This window comes from Chlorocebus sabaeus, chromosome 5 (assembly GCF_047675955.1).
Source record: "Chlorocebus sabaeus isolate Y175 chromosome 5, mChlSab1.0.hap1, whole genome shotgun sequence".
NCBI classification, from domain to species: domain Eukaryota; kingdom Metazoa; phylum Chordata; class Mammalia; order Primates; family Cercopithecidae; genus Chlorocebus; species Chlorocebus sabaeus.
This window is the reverse complement of record NC_132908.1, coordinates 65,168,192-65,180,654: the sequence shown is the minus strand read 5'-3', so window position 1 is coordinate 65,180,654 and position 12,463 is coordinate 65,168,192. Positions and strand designations below refer to the sequence as shown.

The window sequence follows — 12,463 nt, the reverse complement described above, 5'->3', positions numbered from 1 at the left end:
AGCTCCCCCATCAGCCAGAGCGCTCGCAATCTCCAGGCAGCTTCTCCATAGTCGAGAAAGGGACGAAAGCAGGCAGGCCCCCACACGTGGGGGTTCCGAGGCTCCAGGCCCCTTCTACCCCTCTCGGCCTTGTCTAGGGTGCAGCTTTCTGGGGTTGGGGGGGTTCCTTTCCCCAGCATTGAGGCCTGCTCACTTCCAGCCCACAACGACCGCGCTCTGGCACTTCTCAGTGCCAGGCTACCGCTCGGCCCTAGCGTCTGCATGGACAAACCCTTACCTGTGATCCCTGGTGACCACCCCACAGCTCTAACAACCCTTATGTTCCCGCCGCCCTCCCCTTTCCCAGCTGACTTCTGGTGATCCCCCCACAGGGTGATACCCGGCAACTCTCACCGCCCCCTTGACCCTTTGACTTCCATCAACCCCAGACCTGCCGTGGTGACCCCCACAGCCCCTAGACTGCCTCCTGGCGCCTTCCATAGGTCCTGTGTGACTCTCTCGGAGTAGAGAAGGCCTCTTGCATGGTCCTTTGCAGAGGCCTGACGGCCCCCGGGGAAGAGTGGGGGGAGAGCGAAGAACGGGTTAGCCCCAAGAATCAGGCAGGACCAGCCCTAGAAGTAGGAATCCGAATCCTGAGCGTGCACCCAGACGGGGATTATGAGTTCTTGCGTCCTGGGCCGGGTTGTGGCGGCCCTCCCACAAGGTTCCCGGGGCCGCCCCGGTCACGTGGCAGGCGGGGCAGGCAGGTAACTAGCCTGGAGACGGCTTGGGCCGGTAGCCGCCCCGCCCCGCGGGGCGCCACGGGCGGGTCTCGGCAGCGCCCACTGAGCCAGCCGGGCCGCAGGTGCCGCCCCCGACACACGGTGTCCCGCCCAAGCTGATCCGCGTCTGCCGTCGGTCGGTGCCTGCGTGCGCCTCGTCGGTCCGCGTGTGTCTGGCCGAGCGCCGCCTTCCTCTGCGGCCATGACTCCGCCGCCGCCCCCGCCCCCAGGCCCTGACCCTGGGGCCGACCCCGCCGCAGACCCCTGCCCCTGTCCCGGATCACTGGTCGTCCTGTTCGGGGCTACGGCGGGTGCGCTGGGACGGGACCTGGGCTCGGATGAGACCGACTTAATCCTCCTAGTCTGGCAAGTGGTTGAGCCGCGGAGCCGCCAGGTAGGGTGGAAAGGAGGCGGTGAGGTCCCCAGGGAGCTTCCGGGGTCGAGGGGCGCGGCTGATCGGTTTTCCCCGCCGCTCACAGGTGGGGACGCTGCACAAATCTCTGGTTCGCGCCGAGGCGGCCGCACTGAGTACGCAATGCCGCGAGGCTAGCGGCCTGAGCGCCGACAGCCTGGCGCGGGCAGAGCCGCTGGACAAGGTGCTGCAGCAGGTGAGCGCCGGGGTGGGTGGCGGCACGGCCTGGCCGTGAGGAGATTTCTGGACAGGAGAGGCTGCCGGAGGCTAGGCCTGGCGTGCCGCAACCAACCGGCCCGGGCGGCAGGACGGGGTCTTGTTTGAAACTTTGAGCGACTCTCGCGTGTGCGTGTCCCTTTCATCTGCCCGTGCCGGCCATTCCCCTGGGCGCCTTACTTTTCAACCATTGCAGGAACCTACTCCTACCGAAGGGATCGGGACGCAGGCTTTGGGATCCATCCCCAGTTCCCGCCCGGGGAGCAAGGCCGAGACGCCTTTGGGAGACCTGCTGGGTCAGGTCTCCCTGAGCCGCAGATCGGAAGCGAAAAGGGTCGAGGGGCCCATATAGGTCACCAGTCCTTGCCGCCCGCGTCTTCGGCCCGCTTGGGAGCCGCTGGAGTGGAGGCGTAGGGCGGTGTCGGCCCTAGAGGTAGACGCCGCCAGGTGTAAACTGCTCGTCTAGGCCTGTCCCGGCCGGCTGGCCAGGCGTGGGCGCTGTCCCGGCCTGGCCTGGGGGACTATCTGCCTGCTGAGTGCAAAGGCCTGGGGTGCTTCCTGCCCTAGCTGAAGTGGGAGGTGGTTTCCATTGCTGTTTTCTTTTCCTTATCTTCACTACGTCGCTCACTCTGTGTCTGACTCTTGAGTGTAATAGTCTAAGTCCTTTATACGCACACATTCTTTCATCTTCCAACAACTCTTGTGGTTCCTGATGAGGAGGCACCACGATGATGATTCTTGTCTGTTCCAGAAGGGCTCTGGGCCCTTCACTTGGGGAGTTTGCTGGAGGAGAGCTGGGTTGCCTTGCTCTGTCAGCCTAAGGTTGTAAAGTTTCACAGAATTGGCAGGGAGGGTCCGTGGGTCAGTGATTAGTGCTTATACTTCTCCAGCCAGGATGGAGGCTGGGGGAGGGCTGGGCAGCCTCAGGAGTGCCACCCCCTCTATGAGCAAACAGCTCAGTGCCAGCCGGTCGATAGGGTGTGGGTCAAAGCTCATGCTGCCCCTGATGTCCAAGTGTAGAGCTCTGTCCTTGGAGTTTCTCTGCCCCTCGGTTGGTCAGACCTGGAGGCGGGGCTGCCATTGACCATGAGCCTTCTGGGCCTCAGGCAGGACTGGGCCTCCCCCACCTGTCTGAGGGTGGTGCCTGGTCAGAGACAGGTTTAACCTGCTTTGCTCCGCCTCTTCCCACCTGTTTGTCCCACTCCAGGTGTTTGCTCTGGCCCCACTCCAAACTCCTGGAGTGTGTGTGTTGAGGGCTTGGGTTATGTGTGATTGCCCTCATTTGGCCTGGAGGAGGTGACAGTGGACTGGAACAAGGTTGGGGGGTGAGGGGAAGGGACATAGGGCTAGGCTCAACAGGTGTGGCCTCTTCTTCCCAGGCAGGATAGGGTTGAACATCTGACTGAACCAGCTTTGCAGCCTGCCTCCTTCCTCCTCCTACCCTCACTTCCTGCCTGCCCAGCTGTGAATCTGTGTGTTTCTCTCTCCCCACTCCCTATCCCCAGTTCTCACAGCTGGTGAATGGGGATGTGGCTCTGCTGGGCGGAGGCCCGTACATGCTCTGCACTGATGGGCAGCAGCTATTGCGACAGGTCCTGCACCCTGAGGCCTCCAGGAAGGTATGCCCCTGAAGGAAAACCGGGCAGGGGGGGCAGGGTCAGTAAGGGTCCCAGGACCCCTGTTGTCCTGAGGGTGGGCAGGGCACTCATCCCCAATCCTATGTGCCCCTAGAACCTGGTGCTCCCTGACACATTCTTCTCCTTCTACGACCTCCGAAGAGAGTTCCATATGCAACATCCAAGTACCTGCCCTGCCAGGGACCTCACTGTGGCCACCATGGCACAGGGTATCTGTGATCCAGAAGGGTTAGGGTGGACAAGCCACTGTGGGTGCATGTATCTGAGTATGCGCATGCTGGTGGGTGGGTAATATGGACACATGCAAGTCTGCATCATCTGCTAAATCCCTGAGTGTACCTGTGTCTGTGTGTCTGTGCTAGGATGAGTTTGGAATGTGGGTATGTGTCTTATGTCTGGACTGGGGATCTGTAAGTGCACACGTGAACTGGGCCAAAACAGATGTATATGCTGGTCTCCAGCATGTGTCTATGGAGGGGAGTTGGGCCCAGGGGTAAACAGGATTCGTGCTTACGCTGTCTTCACTGTCACTTCTCTGCCCATAGATTTAGGACTGGAGACAGATGCCACAGAGGATGACTTTGGGGTCTGGGAAGTGAAGACAATGGTAGCTGTTATCCTCGATCTACTCAAAGAGTCCAGCAGTAAGTTTTCCCTCACTGCCTGTCACCTGTTCTCAGGGATAACGAATGCCGGCCTATTACTCCTCCCCCCTGTGACCTTCTCTAAGAGACCACAGGGGAAGCCTCTTTGTCATTTCTTCTTTTTCTTTGTGACAGAGCCTTGCTCTGTAGCCTAGGCTAGAGTGCAGTGGTGCAAACTCAGCTCACTGCAACCTCCACTTTCCGAGTTCAAGCTATTCTCCTGCCTCAGCCTCCAGAGTAGCTGGGATTACAGGTGCTCGCCACCACGCCTGGCTAATTTTTGTATTTTTAGTCGAGACTGGGTTTCACCGTGTTGGCCAGGCTGGTCTCGAACTCCTGACCGCAAATGATCCACCCACCTTGACCTCCCAAAGTGCTGGGATTATAGGCCTGAGCCACTGCGCTCAGCCTGTCATTTCTTCATCTCCCTCAACTGTCCTCTTTTTGCAGAACTTGGTGGGGAGACCCCTCTCCAGCAGACCCTGCTGACCCCCACACCATCTTTTCTCAGGTCAATTGTTTTCGAAGCCTGAGGTGATAAAGCAGAAATATGAGACGGGCCCTTGGTGAGTGTGGGAGCAGGGACTGGGGGGTGACAACAGCTGGATAACTCTGACAGCAATGTGCCCTGCCCCTACAGCAGCAAGGCAGATGTGGTGGACAGTGAGACTGTGGTACGGGCTCGTGGGTTGCCCTGGCAGTCATCAGACCAGGACGTGGCTCGATTCTTCAAAGGGCTCAACGTGGCCAGGTGGGTGTGGTGGGGTGGGTGGGCCCAACTGGACAGGCCTACCCAGGAGGCACTAACAGCACTGGCTCCACAGGGGTGGTGTAGCACTCTGCCTCAACGCCCAGGGCCGCAGAAATGGTGAGGCCCTCATCCGCTTTGTGGACAGCGAGCAGCGGGACCTAGCGCTGCAGAGACACAAGCATCACATGGGCGTCCGCTATATTGAGGTGGGGCTTTGGGCTGGGAGTGGAGCAGGGCCAATCTGAGCCAGGCCTGAGACCCACGGGCTGCTGCTCTCTGTACCCACAGGTGTATAAGGCGACAGGGGAGGAGTTTGTAAAGATCGCAGGGGGTGAGTATACCCCAAACAGGGCCTGGCTCCCCTGGTCCTTGATCCATATCTCACTTCCCCACCACCCCCTTGCCTGCCTGCTCCCCTGCATGGGTGAGTGTCTGAAGGGGCACGAGTGAAGTCAGCAGGTGACTCCCATGTCCCCCACACAGGCACATCACTAGAGGTGGCTCGTTTCTTGTCACGGGAAGACCAAGTGATCCTGCGGCTGCGGGGACTGCCCTTCTCGGCTGGGCCAATGGATGTGCTAGGCTTCCTGGGGCCAGAGTGCCCAGTGACTGGGGGTGCTGAGGGGCTGCTCTTTGTGCGCCACCCTGACGGCCGGCCGACTGGTGATGCCTTCGCCCTCTTTGCTTGTGAGGAGCTGGCACAGGCTGCACTGCGCAGGCACAAGGGCATGCTGGGTAAGCGATACATTGAACTCTTCCGGAGCACTGCAGCCGAGGTGCAGCAGGTGAGCACCCAGGGCTTTCCACCCCTAGAAGTACTGTTACTCCAGGGTGGCCCTCTGTGCCCCCACCCTACTTGGCATGACCAGCCTGTTGCTGCCTTCCTTACTAGGTCTTGAACCGCTATGCATCTGGCCCACTCCTTCCCACACTGACTGCCCCACTGCTGCCCATCCCCTTCCCACTGGCACCTGGGACTGGGAGGGACTGTGTACGCCTCCGAGGCCTGCCCTACACAGCCACCATTGAAGACATCCTGAGCTTTCTGGGGGAGGCAGCAGCTGACATCCGGCCCCATGGTGTGCACATGGTGCTCAACCAGCAGGTGAGGCCACTGCTTGGTAGGGGGAACACATCAATAGGAAGGGGTGTGTGTTAGGGGTAAGGTACTCTTACACATGACAAACTGCTCACAAGATGGTGTGCACAGGGCCGGCCATCGGGCGATGCCTTCATCCAGATGACATCAGCAGAGCGAGCCCTAGCTACTGCTCAGCGTTGCCATAAGAAGGTGATGAAGGAACGCTACGTGGAGGTGGTCCCCTGTTCCACAGAGGAGATGAGCCGTGTGCTGATGGGGGGCACCTTGGGCCGCAGTGGCATGTCCCCTCCGCCCTGCAAGCTGCCCTGTGAGTGCCCTAGGGGCTAGGGAAGAAGGAGGCCTGTGGGAGTCAGGCTGTTGTAAGCCCCTACTACTTTGTATAGCGGGAACTCCTTTCTGGCTGCCCCACCCAGGGCAGTGCTAGGCTCCGTGCACATGCACTTCCTCCTTCTGTCTCTAGGCCTCTCACCACCTACCTACGCCACCTTCCAAGCCACCCCAACACTCATTCCCACGGAGACGGCAGCTCTATACCCCTCTTCAGCACTGCTCCCAGCTGCCAGGGTACCTGCTGCCCCCACCCCTGTTGCCTACTATCCAGGGCCAGCCACTCAACTCTACCTGAACTACACAGCCTACTACCCAAGGTACCCTGCAGCTAAGAGAACACCACAGTCCCGCTCCCTGTGCCAATCTGGGGAAGGGTCACGATCCCCTTTTTGGACTAGATGACAAGGGAGTAAGGTGGGAGCTGGCTAACGCCATCTACAAAACAGATCGGAGATGACTCTGTAGAAGCTGGGGCTTCAGGGAGGAGGAATTGAACTAATCACAAGGCAGAAGCAAGGGAGGAGGGAAACAGGACTCGGTCTAGGCCACATGTGGCATGCATGACTAAACCTTGTCTCTCCCAACCTAGCCCCCCAGTCTCCCCCACCACTGTGGGCTACCTCACCACACCCACTGCTGCCCTGGCCTCTGCTCCCACCTCAGTGTTGTCCCAGCCAGGAGCTTTGGTCCGCATGCAGGGTATCCCATACACAGCTGGTATGAAGGATCTGCTTAGCGTCTTCCAGGCCTACCAGGTGAGATTGTGTGGCTGGAGGGCCTGGCGGGTCTGGCTGAGCTCTTTGCCCTAAATCTACATCCCTTCTGTAGCTACCTGCTGATGACTACACCAGTCTGATGCCTGTTGGTGACCCACCTCGCACTGTGTTACAAGCCCCCAAGGAATGGGTGTGTTTGTAGGAGAGAAAGCCAGGAGGTAAGAGCCAGCTGATATCCTCAGTGAACATGTCTCTCCTGCATCCAGAAGACCAGCACCCTCAACCTGGTAGCTTCTTTCTGGCTTGTCAAAGCTCTCAGAAGGTACCTAGAGGAGCCCAAGCCCCACCCTCCACTTATTCTTCTGCCTGTTTCCCCCAAAGACAATGGCTGAACCCTGCATGCAGGGCTAGGGGTGGAATGGGGCTAACCGGCTCCTGATGGCCTGAGCCAGGCATCTTGACTGGCACCTGGAGAGCCCTTTAGTGTGTCCTGGCTGTGGCCCATGCCAACAGATATGGTGGGGCTGATAGGTCCACGGCAGACTTGCTTTCTTTTTTAAAATGGAAGCTCTGGTACCTTCAATGTATGATTCCTGGGAGAATCAAGGGTCCATCTGAGCCTCTGAGTAAAGATCCCAATGTTCCACCTCCCCCTGTCCCTCTGGTGGGGGATAAGGAGGCAGAGAGAGCCAGCCCTACCCTCAGAATATCTGGACCTCAGAGACCATGTTGTGCCAGGGATGGTCCCACCTAAAGATGCTAGCCCCTCTCCAGGTGGGCATAAGGAGTAACAGATGGCAAAACCACGATCTATTTTGATGGACTGTGCTGCAGTATCACCAGAAGACATTAGGGGGCAGGAGGCCCCCACACTAAAACTCAGGCTTGACTTTTAAAGGGGACTTTGCCAACTTTTCTTGTATGCCTTCGGAAAGCCCGTTGCCCTGAACCCAGCAGACACTGTGGAATGTCCTTTGCACGCATTAAATGGTACAGAACTGAAGCCTCGGAAGCAATTTGGAACTCGATTTTCTCTTCCTTAAATGAAAAGTTATTAACCAAATGGACTTTTTAAAAGCCACAGGACCCTTAACTTTGCCCCAAAGTGAGGAGTTCCACACCAACCCCAGGCAGAGGAACACTCAGACAGATTAAGGAGACTGTTGACCTGTCATTGTTTATTATTTCAGCACTAAAACTGAGGAGCCTCAACTGCTGGCTCTTCTTCCCTTTGTATTTGTGTAAGGAGCACCGCACTCCCATAAAAGGTTTTAAAATACAAAATGTACAAGAACACACAATTCCAAGTGCTGTAAACATAACTGAGAACCAGTTCCTTTACTAAACATCCATTTTATAAATCACAAGGTTTCAATTTGAGCCCATCTGAGCCTTAAAGATCCATTCTGAATACCAAAGACAAGGCTTCACAGCCAGGCCCAGAAGAGGTCTGGTGATAATGGCTGGCCCTGGGTGGGGATAGTTTACACCTGGGCAGCAGCACCACACATGAACCCGAAGACATGTTCCTTTTAAAGCTGTTTTCAGCCATGTTTCTCTGTGCATCTCCAGTAAGCAGAAGGCTACTCATTCCATTCCTCAACCCAAGAGCTAGCACAGTTAGAGTAGGAGGGGGTGCATACTAGCACGTGCCCAGTTGCTCAGTGCTGCTACTATAAATTGATTTGCATAGTCCAATGGATGTGTGCTTTAACACCACTAAGTTGCACAAAAATTTAAGTCTTTATCTACAAAGCCAAAAAATATTGACTCTTAACACCAAAGCTTTTACAAAGCTGATATAAAAATGCTTACATAATATACAAAGCTCTATTTTAAAATTTAATGTTTATTTTAAATAGGAAAGCATTTCTAGTGCTACAGGCATCAAGGTATTTAGAAGGCATCAAAATTTGGTGCATAGCAACTCTGGATCATAGAGGCTTTTAATTCTTGAGGGCAGCAAAGCAGCCCCCAAAGGGTATTGCAAGGGGAACTCTTGCAATAATCCCATGTGAGGCAGCTACACCAGGGGCAAAAGGGTAGAGGCAAGTCTGGCCATTTCTCTGGAATGTCAATCGAGAGGCCAACTTCTTGCCCCTCCAAAGGAAGCTGTGGGCTTCCAACCACAGGCCCAGAAGCAAATCTCACTATCCACATTCTGTGACACAACTCACTTTTCAAGAAAATTTGAAACCACCCAGCTCCAGGAGGGGCCACAGTGATCTGCTGAAGGACAGACCTTTTTCTCTAACTTTAGGGGAGAAATCTGAAATATATTTTTGTTTTTTTTTTAAAGACCATACTTCCTCATCCTGAGTCAACAGCTCCAACCCTACTGACAACAGGTGGTGGGCAATAGGCCAGCTCCCTTTCCCAGGCCTGAATTGGCCTCAGTAGAGAGAGTCCTGGCATCAAGGGCCTGCAGTCTCCTGGAATAACAGCATCAGGCCTTCAACCAGCACACTGTCTCACATATAGGCACTCAAAAAATCTGCTTCCTGAATCAGTGGAAGTATATTATTTCATTTGAAAGCATACTGCAAACTTCAGAGGCTCTGTAATAGGCCCAGGAACAGGTAAAAGATCCCATTAGGGAGAGGGGTAAGGGCAGGTTTTTTTTTTTAAAGTACCCAACTTGGGTACCTCCTTTGGTAGACAGCAGGCTGCAGTTTCTGCTGGGCCCTGCCTTGGACACCAGTCTCACCAGCAGCAGCACCAGGGTGTCTTTGGTGTGGAGGGTCAGGTTATCACTTCTGGATGTGCTCAGAGCCTTCTGGGGAAAAGGCTGGTTTTTAGATCATACAGACAGGACAGGGTAGGTCAGAATCATTTTGGGCTATAAACAGAATGGCAGATAAGCCTTCCATGCTAGTGTGACTCTTAAAACCTTCACATCTGGAGTCCTCTATTTTCTCTGCCCATGCTGATGTACAGCTCACCTGTGCTTTAGCTCTGCACACAGCCTGGCCTCTAGAGAAGAGTTAGAACTGCGAAGCTGCCTAAACCACCGTGAGACTGACTTCAAAGGTCACAGAACAGCCAAAGGCAGATGCTCCTGTTTGGAAAAGGTTCTAGGACCAGATGACACAAATAGAAAGAGCACTGAACAGCTTACTAGTTTTTATCATGGCAAGAAATGAAAGTGACCAAGCTAAAACCCCACCATTCAGAGTCACCTTAAATGTAGCCATGTAACCCAGGGTCCTGAGGGAAAAAGCAATTTCAACATGGAGCCAGTATGGAGAGATTGCAAGATTACCTAGAAAGTTACCAAAAGGCTATGCTCTGGAATGTCTTTTTATATTCCAACACTTCAATGATGGAATGGTCTCTTCTCATTTTATCTAACAACAGTTTAGTTTTATAAAGAGGTATGAGCTACATTTGGCTTTATTTCCTCTAAATCTATGAAAATCTTTAGGACACATGCTGACTTTCTGAGGCATAGGTGTGGGCTTGGGATTTTTTTCTTTTTCTTCTTTTTTTTTTTTTTTTTTGCTTCTGGAAGGTCTTATCAAAAGTTCCTATTTTAAAAATTTATCATAAAAACTAAAGGGCCCTTCAAATGACCATAAAGCAGTACAAATCACCAATCCTCTCTTAAGTAGCCAGGTGACCTGCAAAAGCAGCACCTCGGAAACAAGAGCCTGCTGCATTCACACTCAAAGCACCCATCACGTAAAAGTATCCTAGTTAAATATAAAAAGCAAAGCTCGTTTCTCCAAAGCTCAAACAGCCTATGCTGCTCCTGTTCTTTTACAAAATCTACCCAAGGCCTGAGGTGGAGGAACGCTGCTTTCCCCACAAATGGTGAGTCCCACTCCTGGTGCCAGACCTGAAGGCTGCAGAGTTGGAAACCCAAGGTCCAAGGAGAGAAACATGCTGAGAAGTTGGTGGTGGACACAAGGCTGCAGTGAGCACTGTTAGAGTCCATCAGATCTTCCTAAATCCAGGGACTCAGGACTCGGGAGGGGAGCCTGCCTGCTCACCCCTGCTCCTTGGGAAACAGAAATCTGGGACATGTCTCTCCCAATTATCTCGTTCACTGAAAAACAAGAAAAGGGAGAGTGATTAGTGACCTCTGAGTGACTAGCCTTATGATGTGAAGTGCTGAGCTCTACCTCAGACATTTTCCTTCCCATGGCTTTCTGTAACGATAAAGGCAGTATCTGAAGCCTGCTCCTGAGCTAAGTGGCATTACAGATGGAAACATCACTCCACAAACTGCTCTGGACCTCTTTTTCTCTCCCTCTCATTCAGTTCATTTTGGGTTGGGAAGGGGGCTTACCCTCACTCTAAAGGTACTTTTAAACAAGTATTCACCTTACTCTAACTTTTCTTTAATTCATATCTCTTCGAGAAAGTTTTTATTTTCTACAATGCCACCTCCTATATAAATGGAATGAAAATAAATGCTTTGGTCAGAATAAACCACTGTGATGTGGGGGTGATTTTGCTACTCTATCCTAATACAAGCACTCTTTATTATGTGGGGGCATTTCTGTTGTTTGTGATCTTTTCTGATTGGAGGCTCTAGCTTTTCTGTTAATTTCTCTGATGTTCCAAGCACCTCAGGGAGGTACAGTGCTCTGTGAGGTCCAGAGCAAAGAATTTCCATCTTATGGAACTAACATAGAAGGGAACATCCCAAATCCCCCCAATAAGAAACTTTAGTTCTCATATCATTTCATTCCTTGCCTTATCAACTAAAGTCTATGCTAATTCCACTCCTAGGCATATATACAAGAGAAGTGAAAACATATGTCCACAATAAAAACTTTCAAATGTTCACAGCAGCATTATTAATAATAGCCAAAAAGTGGAAACAATCCAAATGTCTACCAAGTGATGAATGGATAAACGGTAAGTTGTCTCTATCCATAAAATGGAATATCGGCCTTGAAATGTAATGAAGTTCTGATATATGCTTCAGCCTTGAAAACAGTCTGCTAAGTCAAAGAGGCCAGATACGAAAGGTCATATATGATTCCATTTATATGAAATGTCCAGAACAGGCCAATCCATAGAGACAGAAAACAGATTACAGGTTGTGGAGAGGGAGAAACGGGGAGTGATTACTAATGGGTATGGAGTTTCTTTTCAGAGTAATGAAAATGGAGTTATAAAATTAGATACAAGTAGCCAGGTGCAGTGGCTCATGCCTGTAATCCCAGCACTTTGGGAGGCTGAGGCGGGCGGGTCACCTGAGGTCGGGAGTTTGAGACCAGCCTGACCAAAATGGAGAAACCCCGTCTCTACTAAAAATACAAAATTAGCCGGGTGTAGTGATGCATGCCTGTAATCCCAGCTACTTGGGAGGGTGAGGCAGGAGAATCGCTTGAACCCGGGAGGTGGAGGTTGCAGTGAGCCGAGACTGCACCATGCACTGCAGTCTGGGAAACAAGAGCGAGACTCCATCTCAAAAAATAAATAAATAAAAATAAATAAAAATAGATACTAGTAATAGTTGCAAAACTCTGACTATACTAAAAACCACTCAGTTGTATACTTTTAAGGATAAATTTTTTTTTCGTTTTTGAGACGGAGTCTCGAACTGTCGCCTGGACTGGAGTGCAGTAACGTGATCTCAGCTCACTGCAACCTCCGCCTCCTGGGTTCAAGTGATTCTCCTGTCTCAGCCTCCTAAGTAGCTGGGATTACAGGTGCCCACCACCACGCTCAGCTAACATTTTTGTATTTTTAGTAGAGAACGGGTTTCACTATGTTGGCCAGGCTGGTCTCAAACTCCTGACCTCGTGATCCACCCACCTCAGGCTCCCAAAGTGCTGGGATTACAGGTGTGAGCCACTGCACCCAGCCTTTAAGGACAAATTTTATGGTATGTGAATTATATCTCGTTACAGCTGTTATAAACAAAAATAGACCAAAAC

General features: G+C 52.8%; 2 protein-coding genes across 12 annotated transcripts in view; one reads left to right on the top strand and one right to left on the bottom strand.

The window, feature by feature from the left end:
* Positions 1–437: 437 nt before the first annotated feature.
* ESRP2 (epithelial splicing regulatory protein 2) lies at positions 438–9,976 on the top strand. 9 transcript variants are annotated; one of them, XM_007993868.3, is made up of 15 exons: positions 439–1,155; positions 1,241–1,369; positions 2,895–3,008; positions 3,121–3,235; positions 3,572–3,670; positions 4,182–4,236; positions 4,314–4,421; positions 4,495–4,627; positions 4,710–4,752; positions 4,905–5,206; positions 5,314–5,526; positions 5,632–5,830; positions 5,984–6,170; positions 6,443–6,608; positions 6,682–9,976. In XM_007993868.3, the coding sequence occupies exons 1-15, from the start codon at positions 964–966 to the stop codon at positions 6,769–6,771; spliced, it is 2,145 nt and encodes a 714-aa protein (XP_007992059.1). In that variant the 5' UTR covers positions 439–963; the 3' UTR covers positions 6,772–9,976. The 9 variants fall into 9 exon arrangements, with proteins under 9 accessions (XP_037863890.1, XP_007992059.1, XP_007992058.1 ...); XM_007993867.3 differs by having other exon boundaries at positions 4,311–4,421; XM_038007963.2 differs by having other exon boundaries at positions 4,281–4,421.
* NFATC3 (nuclear factor of activated T cells 3) overlaps positions 7,721–12,463 on the bottom strand; it is a 152,693-nt gene continuing 147,950 nt past the window's right edge. For 2 of the 3 annotated variants that reach the window (XM_007993862.3, XM_038007958.2), the window contains exon 10: positions 7,721–10,617. In XM_007993862.3, the coding sequence (XP_007992053.1) occupies positions 10,496–10,617 (122 nt within the window). In that variant the 3' untranslated portion in view covers positions 7,721–10,495. The remainder of the gene's footprint in view (positions 10,618–12,463) is intronic. The other variant, XM_007993863.3, reaches the window with a different exon arrangement.